Genomic DNA, 12,811 nt, shown 5'->3' with positions numbered 1-12,811 from the left:
TGCAAGAACCAGGACCTTAGCACCGGTCCCAGCACTTCCTAACTCTATACGTGCTATCTTATCTTGCCTTGGTATGCAGGAGTGCCAGCCCGCCGCCTGCAGCGAGATCGTTGTTCTGCATCCTTCGCCGTTGATCATGGCACATAAGGTTCAGCACGTACAGCATGCCGCATGGTGCCCCATTTCTTAGCCTCTTTGAGGTTGTCTCTTCACCCCTAGAAGAGTTTATGTTCAACTTACGCTGCTGCCAACTGAGTAGCAACTACCCCATCCCGAGATAGAATGCGGCAAACGGGAATTGCTAGGTAATGCTAGGATTCTGAATAGATCCTAGCGACGGCAGCTTTCTACGGTAATGATGGGTAACCTTCAATGTAATATCATTCCTCTTGATTGATGGCCACAAGCCCATCCGGTACATCTTCCAGCGATGAGACTTGTGCGGAATAGCAAGAGATATTACCTCTCGGGCTGACTGTGTCCAGAAGTTGTGGTCAGCCCAGCGGATGGGTTGTTAACAGAAGTATTTAACCGGCCATCAAACACATCGGCTTTAGGTGGTGGGACAACCCTTGTGGGTTTCAGAGTATGGATTCGGATTGATAACATTGAGATATCTCCTGGTGGATTTCTGCCAACTATTCTGACCCCTATTTGCTAGAGTAAGCCGGGCGATGAGGCCCCAATCAGGCTCACAGATACTGTTGTCAGAACGCCAGTGACCGATATGATCTGCCCCCGTGAAGACTTGAGAATCTGCTCAGTCACTCTAATTCATGTGCGGAAAAATGAAATACTCTTGATATCGACGTTAGATAATCTTGATGCTGACATTGATAGAGAGCCGGCAAAGTCTGCCCATTGAAGAAGTAGGAGTGCAGGTCTATGGTCCGGGCCTCGGTGAGATGGCCAGAGACCTAAGCAGTGATGTTTTCCAGAGCCAGGTTGGCGTTGATATGTTGGGAAGCTAGTTTGGAAGAGTCACCGGCAGGATCCGGTTGGATGATGTCTCTTTCCGCTACCTCTCCTGGCATTACTCCTGACCAGGGAGCTCCCTGAAACAGGACAATCCAGTAAATATAAGTCCGCTTTGAATGTTGACAACACCTTCGGAACGAGAAGAGGTACATGTTGCCTTTACTCTTCCGTTCGACTCCCTGCTGATCTACATGTACGGCATTATTCTTCAAAAGGTATACACTCGTCAAGGTAAAGTTCAGAATGTTTCTGTTCTAGTGATTTCTCCGGAGTTTGGAATAATGGTAGTGTCCAACGCATCCAAGGCCAGGCTTACGAGGACTAGGTACCTGATCTACGGCCGGAATCACTCCACCAAACAAACAACATGCTTGAAGACATTAACCGAGATGATGACACTCAATACATAGAGAATCTTTCTCAAGACGATGGCTGGGAACGTAACTCTGATGGGAACCTATCTCTTACGTGCTAGGTGGACCGGATTTCTTGCCCAAAAGAGACCAGACCGCCATACGCGGACGTTATGCATGATGTGAGAAGCAGAAACGCTTCTCGAATAGGACCACGTGGCTTCGATACATCCCACTTCTCATTGCTCCTTTGCCCGTGTCGAGACCATTTGGATTCCACCAATACTTTAAGTCCAATGCCGACTCAAAGGTTCTACTGTCATGCAACATTACTCCGTCGCCTCGACGAGACACGCATGTGAGAGAAACGATAGTCAATCAATACATGGTGAGATGAGAGGTATGTGTTACTCCTTTCATCTTTCATAGCTTTTTCATAGCTTTTTCAAGGAACATACAATCTTGCCATCTTGTCTCGTCTTCACGTACATGAAGACTGGAGGAAATAGCCGACGGGTGTTTAATGATCATCAAGGAGTTATTGTGGAGTCACTGTCACGGGCTTCGGCAGAACGCCGACCCTACCTCGTACTTGTACACACACTCTCTCTCATCTGCTTCAGAGGCAGAGTCAATGATTATCAACCCCAGACTGAAGACTATCAAGAAGTAAGCTTATGTGCAAAATGAATCTCGGGGACCCAGGGCTGTGGAACTGGCACGTGGAACGCGATCATTCAGCCTGATATGTCAGAATGTTGAGAGCTGCGCTGCAATGAAAGGATAAACTGGGTAATAATCACTGGGTACGGTTGCACCCGGACCGTTGCACGCATCGGAAGATTTTCACGTCTAGTGTCTGAAATAAACAAGCCTCTGGAGAGGGCATGTCCCAAGGGTGGAAACGGTGCGGACGACGCAGAGGGCAGTCAGACCAACCCTTCGTCTCCGGGCGGACCTCGGGCATGTAAAGCCTGCTTCAATTAGTCCTGGTCTCTTCGACGCGGCGATCTTGGGAGAGCGAGTCTCCAACCAAAGGCCTAGTTGGCGTACGTTAGGTACTCCGTAGAGCAAGCAACGAGCAACCCTCTAGGAGAAATTCTAGACGGTGGTCGAGCAGGAAATCTGGCTGCGGGGAGGTGAGGAACCAAGAGACGCCATCTGGCTGCTCATTGGTGGGATTTTTATGTCGAATGAACTCCGGAAAGGGGGGAAATATCGCGATGGCGATGTGGGGCTGTTTCCCCAAATCTTGGAGCGCCATTGACAGGGGCCAGGGGAAGCCTGTCCCGGTCCCCACCTGCCCTTTCCTTCTCTTTCTTGTTGGAGCAAAGGGTTCAAGGAAGGAGCTCCCCTCTGAAAGGTCGGTGATGTTTGGCGACGGTCGTCAACCGATCTCCCTGAGGACGAACCATGGGCTGACGGTAGGCAGCATATCGCGGCGCGGCATGTGATCTATTAGGCACCTACCTTAGCTGTTGCACATATTAGTTGGTGTATCTGTGAATTCTCCGGGAACGGAGAGGAGAAATATGGATCTTGGGCGTGTTTTGAAAGCCTCTAAAACAGTGGAAGTCCTTTTTAGGTAATGCGTCTCGAGCAGTGCCGGAATGCAGGGACGTTCTCACACCTGGGCCTAGCTGCCGATTTACTTGGGTAGCCTGCTGATGATGAGGGTGAAATTCAGTTCAGACAACAGTGCGACCTGTCTTCAGTGGAAGGGTGTTATTGATTTGATCCAAATCAGAAAGTCATGTCTCTTCTTGTCAGGCTTTGAACATCAGTCGAAGTGATCGCAATCCATGTCGCGGGGGAAGCCAACAGAACCACCAAAGCTGGAAAGGCTAACCCTTCCCCATGCCCACTCAGAAAGTGTCCCCAACTTTGCCACAAGGCCAAGGACTGGAGGCTGATCCACTGGAGCTGCCTGGCTCTCTAGGCCCGTCCAGTGCCACATCCTTCTGTTTTCCCGCCTAAAATCCGTCCATACGACCCTCCATGATTTCAGCACTGAGGCTCCCCCCAACCCGCTAAACCCTCAGAACCCCCACTCCGCTCCCCCGGCCAGACCCATTTTCTCTGTTCCGCCGCCGCTTGTTAGCTTCTTCTACCTCTGGGTTGGCTCTGGTCACTTGGGTACCCGAGAATCTATCATTTGCTGTTTTCTTGCCCTGGTCTTGGCACTCCATGATTTGGACGCTGTGCTGGGTTTTGCGATGCGCAACATCTGAGGCTGCTGCGACTGCAACCTCCATCGTCCACCCTCGTCTGCCGCAGAAACAGGCAAAGATTGCGACCGCCGTGCCGATCCTCTTCATTCGGATGGACCGCCAGTCGTCATCCTCCCGGAGAGAACTTTACGTCTCTTCCTTGGAAGCGTAGCGGCGCCCGCCGCAAAGACCCGACGTCTAAACATCGACCACATTGCGCGCCCAAGCTGAGAGCAGAGACAGATCACCGTTGTCTGCTCACATCAGGATCCTCCAATCAGTCACCCTGCGCCCGCCAGCATCGCGCTCTCGTGCTGCTGTGCATCCTGTGTCTTACACACAAAAACTTTCCGAAACCCGCAGGGTCTGTGTCGCGCACGAGGCTCTGTTTTCCTCTGCCCACTGTGTCGCACGCCCGCCACCGGCCTACTGTGGCGGCGCCTTCTCCTTGTGTCCTCCGGTGGTGCAGATATCTACATAACCACGCCCCCTCTTTGAGGCCGAAACGGAATCACCAGCGATCCGGGAAGCCAAACGTGCTCGTTTACTGCGCTTGGGAGAAATCCTCTGTCCTGGAGCCGACTCGTCCTCGCCCAACACGCACCGGCCACCCCTCCTACGGCTGGTATGGACCACTGATAATTATTCCGTCCTTATCATACCCCCTTCCCCATCGCATTGTAACCTCTACGCCCGCTCGGTACCGCACCGGTGACCCTCTCTGCCCGCCAGGCCTACTCTTCTTTAACCTCGCCGGCTTCTTTCCCTTGTTGGCACAACATCTTTCCTGTGAGCTAGATCTTGATAACACCCTTCACCGCCGTCCTGTGTTGTTGGCCAGCAGCACCTCGCATACATCCACCGGGATATCTCCGGACCCAACCAACGGCGATTGAAGCAGCTTCTTTCCATTTGCTTCTCGACCGTGCTTCCCGTTGGGCTTGAGACATCGTCGCCGAGTCTATCGCCTGCGGCTGTGGCTGATTGGGTTGGGACAACTCTCCAGCACGAGATAACCCGGTTGCCTCTCTCCCCGTATCCATGTGGCCTCTCATACGTGGCAGTCTCTATCCTCATCGACGATCTAAAGCACTGTAACGAGTACTGTCGCCTCCGTGGACTGTATTACGGGAACTTTGCCACCGGTTGAGACAGAGCCACTCGTGGTCAGAGCCAGGTCCAGGATTTTTGAAGGAAAGGTGCTGGGTACGACGGCCAGGGTCGGAGAAAGATCGCCAGAATGGCTGCCGTCCAGCAACTACGCGCGTCGCCAACGCCGGCGCATTCGGGAAGGGTTAATGGCGGTCTGCATGACGTTGCAATTGATATGGATGTGGACATGACCGCACCCTCATTACCCGCAACGAATGGAACCAGGTTTGGGAGTGGTCCTCAGAGAGGCGATACGAGGACTGTGGTCATCGTTCACGGCCCAGGCCAGGACAGCATCGTTTCAGTCTTTGCCGAGATTCTCGGGCAACCTTTTTGCTCTCGAGATAGCTTTGGCGAAATCACGTCTGCTGACCAGGGGCTGGTCGTCGGCATTGCTTCAGACAAGGCAAAGACCGACGTGGTCTCACGAGACAAGATGGCTGTGGTAGCTATCCACGCGCACTGCGTGAACTTGGGGATGCCGCCAGACCTCTATCTTTCGGCAGAGTGTGACTACGAATTTTTGTACACCAGTGCCCCGTTCTTCAGGAGGGACTTGTCCAGGTTTATTTCTTTTACGCTGGGTCAAATCAATCATCACGAGACGCTGATGACGAAACCGAGGACATACTTCATCTCAACCACCTTTCCAGATGTCAGGGCGGCGTTGCCCAACATCGACATCCTGACCGTTGGCTCGGATGCGGTTGAGATTCGTGTGGATTTTCTGAAAGAGCCTCTAGGTGACGGCGCCTATTCTCAAATACCCAGTCTGAGCTACGTCGGCGAGCAGGTCATGCTCCTACGGCAGAGGACAGAACTGCCCATAATATTCACAACCAGGTGCACGCGCGAGAACGGTCGGTTTCCCATGCAAGATCCCGATCTCTATTACGAGTACCTCTACAGGGCAATTCAATGGGGCGTGGAGTATATCGACGTTGAGCTATGGCTGCCCGAGAAGATCAGGAGAAGGCTATGGCAACAACGAGGAAACAGCCGGATCATGTCTGCCTTTCACGATTTTTCAGGCACGTTCAAGTGGCCTTCATCCAAAGCCGAGGCTATCTTCAGGCAGTCTCAACAATATGCGGACATCATCAAGATGATTGCCCTGACAAACGATCACAACGAGAACTTTGAACTCGAGTACTTCCGGTCAAAGATGAGGACCGAATACCCCGACGCACCACCATTCTCTGCCGTGAACATGGGTCCAACAGGTCAATTCTCAAGAACGCTGAACAAGGTCTTCACCCCTATCACTCACCCCTTGCTTCCCGAGATTGCCGCACCCGGTCAGATGAGCGCAGCGGAAATCAACGCTGCGCTATCGCTTCTGGGACAACTGCCTAAGAAGAGCATATACGGCATCAGCAGTCCTGCTTCACGAAGCGCCACCCCTACGGCGCCCTTCTATGAGAAGTGCTTCAACGAACTAGGCTTACCTCACCACTTTGCAGTCGTTGAGCGACAGCCCAAGGGCTCGGCGTGCATGGAGGCGTGGTGCAACCAAAGGAACTTTGGCGGCGCCTACCTCACCCCGCCCGTCTCCCATGCCAGCATCACCGGCAACAACAGCAGTGTCTTCTTCAAGGCCCTCAACGGCGGAGCTGGCCCCATCCTAAGTGAAGCCGCCCGTGTGATAGGCATGGTGGACACCATCATCGTCCAGCCTAGCAACTCGACCCCGAGCTCCGCGCCGGCGTCCATCCCCTCAAGCCCGCACCACAACCAGAGCGAGCCCCACGCACCCGTCTATATCTCCGGGCTACCGCCAAGCACGACACTCGTCTTTGACAATGCCTCCTGGCGAGGCATCCTGAGCACGCTCACGCGCGACTTTGCCCCCTCGGCGTACTTTGGCCGCTCCGCCATCGTCCTGGCCTCGACCTCGGACGACGCGGCCAGCGCCATATTCGCGCTCAAGGCGCTCCAGATCGGCAAGGTGTACACGGTGGGCTTCAAGACCCCCGCCGCGCTGGCCCGAGGCCTGACGATCGAGCCGTTCAACTCGCTCGAGAGCCTGCAGCGGGCGCGGATGGACGGGGGCGGCGCCACGGACAACAACAGCAGCGGCGCGCCGTTTGTCATTGTGAGCGCGCTGGCGCCGGAGAAGAGCAACCTCGTCGGCATGCTCGTGCGCGTCTTTGGCTCCCAACAGCAGCAGCAGCAGCAACAGCAGCAGGTGCCTGGCAGCAGCGCCGCAGCACGACGCGTCTTTCTCGACCTCGCCGACGGATCCGTGTTGCGGAAAGCCGACCCGTGCGCCGTCGCCGAGCAGAACGGCTTCGCGGCCTATGGGTTCGCCGACACGGCGGCCTTCACGACCGTCGAGACTCTGCGGCTGCTGGTCGGGCAGAACGTGCCGTACAGCTTTGTCAGGCTTGCCAGTGGGCGAGGGATCTTTGTGTGATAGCCCCTCCTGGAGAGATGGAGGGAAAGGGGGGAGGGGGAGGGAGGTTTTGTATCTCGGATGGTCGGCGTGGTAGACGAGGAGGAAATTGTTTTAGACCTACCTGCATCTTGCATGGGTTTGTCAAAAGGGCTCTTCGAAAGGAAAACTCGAAAGACGACCATCACTGGCATGCCCGGGCGTTTTCTCTTTTGACTTGTTGTCTTTTTGTTGTTGTTTTCGTCGTTGTTTTGCGAGCATACATGTTGAGTTTTGTTATCTCTTCTGATCTAGTTGCACTTTTGCTTTAGGCTTTTATTTTTTGTACCACTGAGAAGAACGAATATCTGGCAGCATCCGTTTTCTATAAAGACACGTTCTTCAGAGCTTGTTTGATCCATAGGCTTGTGAGCAACATGTGCAAAAAATCGTTGATCTGTTTGCTGAACGCGGTGGGCGATAGTTCCTCTCATAGAGCTGGAGGGGAGATTGACGTTGACACGAACAGATGAAGCTAGACACCATGGCAACACATCGAAAGTCGAATACATAAGCTTTTCACGCCCTCCCCCTCCCCCCCTCGCCCCCTTGCCTTGTTCGGGCACCTCGGCGACCTTCATGCAATAGATGATGTGTCTTGTCTTGTATCAACAGCCGGGCCGCGTTTGCACCTGAGTAGAAGGCGTTCAGGGAGGCGAGAGGCCGTGTGCAAGGGAAGTACATGGCGGGGCACGCGCGCGTTTCCCAAAACCTTCCTCTAGACAAGCACCACAGGGAAGCATTTGCATGCGGGTATGCCCGCCGCAGTTTGCCTGAACCGTACAGTGCCGACCGGCGGCTCTCCTCCCGTCTGCATCTTGTATGTTTTTTTCTATTTTCTAATGCGAAAAATTACCTGGTCCGGCACTCAGAGCCGGTGGACCCGCCCATCTGTGGACGATGTGATGCGCCGAGTTCTGGGCACAGCACAGGCGGCGCGTACGTGTGTTCGCGCGCTCGCGCGGCGAACTCGGAATCGTGCTTGTATCTAGCTCACCCAGATAGACGAGAAACAAGGGGGAATCTGATGCACCGGATGTAGGTACATGCTGTCTCAGTGGTGCAGGAAGAAAAAAAAGAAAAGAACAAAAAAGAAAGGAAGGAGAGATTGGTGACCGCCAGGTTCCTCCTCATCGGAGAGAAGCGACTGGACAGGAAACGAGCGCGTGCCTGGTGTACAAAGAAGAAACGAGCATGAACCCGGGCCGTCAACACAAGGTTTCTCGGGAAAAGTGTCCGTTTCCTGTCTTTGTACGTGTAGAATGAGACTCTATCTCTCCTCTCGGCATGCAGGTAGCCGTTGAGCAACACCCCCCAATATGCATGTCTGAGGCTGAATCGGAAAAAGGATGGCGGGATGGAAAGTGGCCCGGTGGGCAGGCTCAGGGTTGGCATGAAGAAGGGAACTGGAACTGGACATGGGACCAGGAATCAGAGTTGTCACCATTTCTCTTAACATGAATCATCAAAGCAAGCGATGATGTAAAAGAGAATCCACGTTCATCTCGCTGTTCTTCAATAAACAGGTCTTATTACCTCAAGTTATCACATTGTTTCTTTACTGGAAACCGAAAAAGAAAAAAAAATGGGCGTGTGTGTGGGAGCGGCACTAAGACAGGGGGAGGGCACAGCCATGTACTGTCCCCATGTTTCGAAAGAAGAAATGTACCTCTACCGACCGCCAAGCTAGTTCAAACCAGTCCCCGTACTTGTAGAATGGATGGCGCCAGGACCGAGAAGCCGCTGGCATTCCCTGTCATTGACCTGGATGACCATGCTAAGAAAGGCAAGCAAAAACGTGGAAAGGCTCCAGCGCTGAGGGTATCCCGGCCCGGTGGGCATGGTCTGGATACGGCACTCTGTGTGAGACGGCTAGCCCTGGGGATATCTTCAGGGAGCAGGAGCCTAGCTTCGGCCCTTTCTTTATTGTACGATATTGTCGTCGTCGGTGTGATAGCAGGTTGTGCCTTTACCCGCAAGCACTCGCTCAGCAGACAAGATTTCGCATTAGGCGGCGAATGAATGGACCTGGTCCAGAGCGGATACGAACAGGAGAGTCTTCCGAAGCTCGGTCGTTTGCGTTTTGGAAGCCCTTCAAAGACCCGAGGTAGGTACAAGAATATGTCAGGGTCCGCAAGATCGGTGTTCGCGGTCTAGCTGCACCGAAGCAGCGCCCTCCAAAACGCCGATCCTTTGGAAGCAACTTGGAGAAGAAAGTGTTGCTGGCGCGCTTGAGCGGCATCCCTCCCCTGCGCGTCCATCATCCGTCCCGAACACGCTTGACCGGGATGACCCCATGCAAATCATGCAAATCAACGTCGCCACAACACTTTGCTTCTGTGGGGTGAAGACAAGGAAGAAGGGTGATTCTTGGGATGAAAGGCAGAGGGACGGACTGCGAGCGTGCTTAGACGAGTGCATTTGCCAAGCCGTCTCCAGAGCAAGACAATCTCTCGATCGGTTCGTGCTCTTTGGTATGAGCTTGGGACCTTAATCTGTGCACACTGGGAGAGAATCCTGTTTCTAGAGTGGTATTGGCATAGGTATTGCGGGGAGAATCGATTGGTCCTCCTTCGTCCCAGAAACACCCAAAGTTTCTTGGGAGTGCAGTAGTTGGTCAACTTGTTCATCGCTGATATTGAAACAGATGGCATCCGACGGGCTTGTCTAGAGCTTTGCGCACGACGGGTAAAAAAGCAAAGAACGGCTGAATCGTAGCTCAGGCAGCATACACAGCTCATAGTTGAAGGCCTTATCTGGCTAAAGGTCTCAAGAAGAAAGGAAAAGTGACAGCCGGCTCGGCCGTTGATTCGGGATCTTGCAGGGGGGAAGCTCAGACGATGAATCACCATGGCAAGCAACCAGACAGGAAAGGCTTACCGGCAAGGCGACCAGAGACATTATCAAACAAAACAAGTCTTTCATGGTGCTGTCATGCTGCTGGCCGTCTCGTCACCACCACACGGAGCCTCCGGCCAACGAGACGTGGCGAGCCAAGAGGGACGTACAGCAAGAGCAGCTAGGAGCCGTTAGCTGGTTCGGCAGCCGTCAAGCCTATCTGTGACCTCTACCACCACCAAAGATGGCCGGATGGCGGCGCTCACTGCGTGGCTTGCATGAGATAGATGATCTGTACCCTTGCTGGCCCAACGTCCTCAACGCGAGAGTGGCTGGCATAGCCCTGGTTTGAACAGCACTCGGCGGCAAGGACTGCGTTTTTGACTTGTCCCTGACCTACCAAGTAAGATTGATGCGTACCCCGAGTGAGCGTTGAGGTGGACTTCGAAGAGGCTCCTAGAACTCCCCGGCGACCAAAAAAAGCGAAACAGAGCTCGGTGGAATTAAGCCCGCACCCAGATTGTTCCCCGACCCGGTAATCCTAGCGTTGTGACCCTAGCCCACGTTCTTTACCTCGATCAGGTAAAGAGAGATTGCCGGGGCCAGCACTTCAATGGGGCCCATTCAGTACGATTTTAGGTTCATGCAGCATTTGACCGACCTGACCTGAACTGCAATCCGGCAGAAAGCAACGCTGGAAATGGCCAAGTATGGTGGGCTGTCTGGATCGACTGGCCCTTCCACCTCATTGTACGTAGCACAACCACCGCCGCCGCCAAGCTCGGTGGCCCTGAGTTTCGAGGCAATCGACAAACCGGACCGAGACGGCTCACGCGCGCGTGTCACAGCAGCGTGATAGGGGCAATGGGTTGCAGCTGGGTTCTTTGCTGTTGCTTCTTTTGGCTCTGACCCCGAGGCCTGGGCGCAGGTTTGTGGGTTGCACATACACAAGCTTAACCCTCGAGTAAAGGAGCAAGCAATCTGCTCACTGTGTGGCCAGGCGTGTGTGCACGCGCGTTGTGGTGTGTGCTCAAGCAAGGCGTGGTTGCACACAGCTCGCTCGCAAGCCTCGCCCAGCTCGACGACGCAATGTCTAAATATACAGAACAGGGAACGAGCTTTTCCCGGGTCGCCGCAGGACGGGCGTTTGAGGTGTGGCTGCGACTGTCCAATGCCCTCGCGAACCGTGGTGGGCGTGGTCGGGACTGACGGTGGCACGGCATGGTTGACAAACCAAAGATTGGGGGGGGGGGGGGGGGGTTCGGGCCTAGAGTTGATTCAGGAACAGTTCCAATCTGTGCATATGCAGGTGCAAGCCAGCGAGCGAGGCATCATCTGAACCAGCAAGTCATGCCGTCCTCGAGGAAACAAGGTGGCCTGGGCAAACTTCTGTGACACTCGAGTCAACGACATCCAAGTGAGATTATTCGTCGCAGGCCCCATCGATCTGCAACGCCACTTCTTTCGAAACGGTCGGAAAGCACATGGGATCGTATCGTGAACCGTGCTAGACCCTTCCCAGATGCAGGTCCAGACAGATTGCCCTTTGCCGGTCGACGGTGCTGGAACAGAGGAGCGGTGTCTGTCGGGCAGACCGCGCACGCGCACGCAGGCGCATGAGCATAAGGCTAGTGTCAGATCGATCTACTATCCAGACGATGAACAGTGCGTTCGCATTCGTGAGATCCCAATGCCGAAACCCAAAATATCCCAACTCGATGTTCAACGTGCCTTCCGTACCTAAGGTCACGCCTGCACTGATCTTTTTGCCCCCCCCAAGCACCTGCCCCGGAAGGAATGTCAGGATCGGCAGAGGGGAAGGAACAGCCCACAGAACCCCATCTCACAGCTGTTTCCCCACCACTTCCAGGCGCTAGTCACTGGCTTCTGCTTCTCTTAGTGTTCTGCCCCGGTTTGATGAGTCCATCCATCATCCATGGCTGGGATCATTGATGTCCCATTTTGATCCATCATCGGCTCAATCCACTCACACACACTCACACACAGATCGGCCTGCCGCATGGCCATCCATGGCTGTGCCGCAGAGATTGATATCTCTCCCTGTCCCTACCCCAGCCCTACTCTGACAGAGCTATCACACCAGCTCGGACCACCGTTGTACGCACTTGTACGGCATGGCATATCCTGACAGGCCTGCGCTATGGAGTGAGATGGATGGAGGCAAGCCTGTATGAGCACAATGGCCAGGCTGGCTCCCAGTACAAACCCGCCAGGCTGCCAATCCCGCCCTCAGGTTCGAACTGCAAGCAGGCATGTATCCGGGATGGCCACCTCATAACCTGACCATAGGCAAAAGAAGGCGAGCAAGACACGGTGCGAGAATATGTGTACTATGCTCTCCCGTCGGCACGAACAAGACATCATCCACCATCCCTTCCTCCGTGTTGTTGAACACCCTGGAACGGATACGACCCTGTTGGTGTAGGCTTCCACTGCTGGCTGCTCAGCGACTTGGCTTGAAGCATGGACGGGTCTGTCTACCATGCCTTAATTTGGCCTCTAGCGCGAGACGGATGGCCGATTGATTGTGCGGCCACATCTCTTGGAGGGTGTGTCTCGCAATACATGATCCATCCTCAAACAAGTGGGCTTGAGCAAGTACACACATCGATCTTCTGACTGCTCGTGGTTAATTTGCAGCACTTCATGCCTGTCCTCCAGCCGGGAACTGGACCCCTGTACCGGGGACCGGGGCATACCACGAGGACCACCCGTCTCTTGGTCTCTGTCGGAAGCCCACTGGAAAAGCTTTCCTAGTCGGGGTCTGGTGTCAGTCTGCTATGCTAGGCTTTGCGCTGTTTCTTCTGGACGAGTTAGGAGACCCT

The 12,811-nt window shown here is 54.3% G+C and overlaps 1 protein-coding gene across 1 annotated transcript; it reads left to right on the top strand.

The window, feature by feature from the left end:
• Positions 1-4,781: 4,781 nt before the first annotated feature.
• E0L32_003514 (uncharacterized protein) lies at positions 4,782-7,109 on the top strand (the record flags this gene model as incomplete). The annotated part of the gene is made up of 1 exon (XM_031137823.1): positions 4,782-7,109. One exon carries the CDS (start codon positions 4,782-4,784, stop codon positions 7,107-7,109), a length of 2,328 nt encoding a protein of 775 aa, XP_030998663.1.
• Between the last annotated feature and the right edge of the window lie 5,702 nt (positions 7,110-12,811).

This window comes from Thyridium curvatum (assembly GCF_004353045.1).
Source record: "Thyridium curvatum strain D216 chromosome Unknown NODE_15_length_556224_cov_80.126021, whole genome shotgun sequence".
In the NCBI taxonomy this organism is placed as follows: domain Eukaryota; kingdom Fungi; phylum Ascomycota; class Sordariomycetes; order Thyridiales; family Thyridiaceae; genus Thyridium; species Thyridium curvatum.
This window is presented reverse-complemented; position numbering and strand designations above follow the sequence as displayed.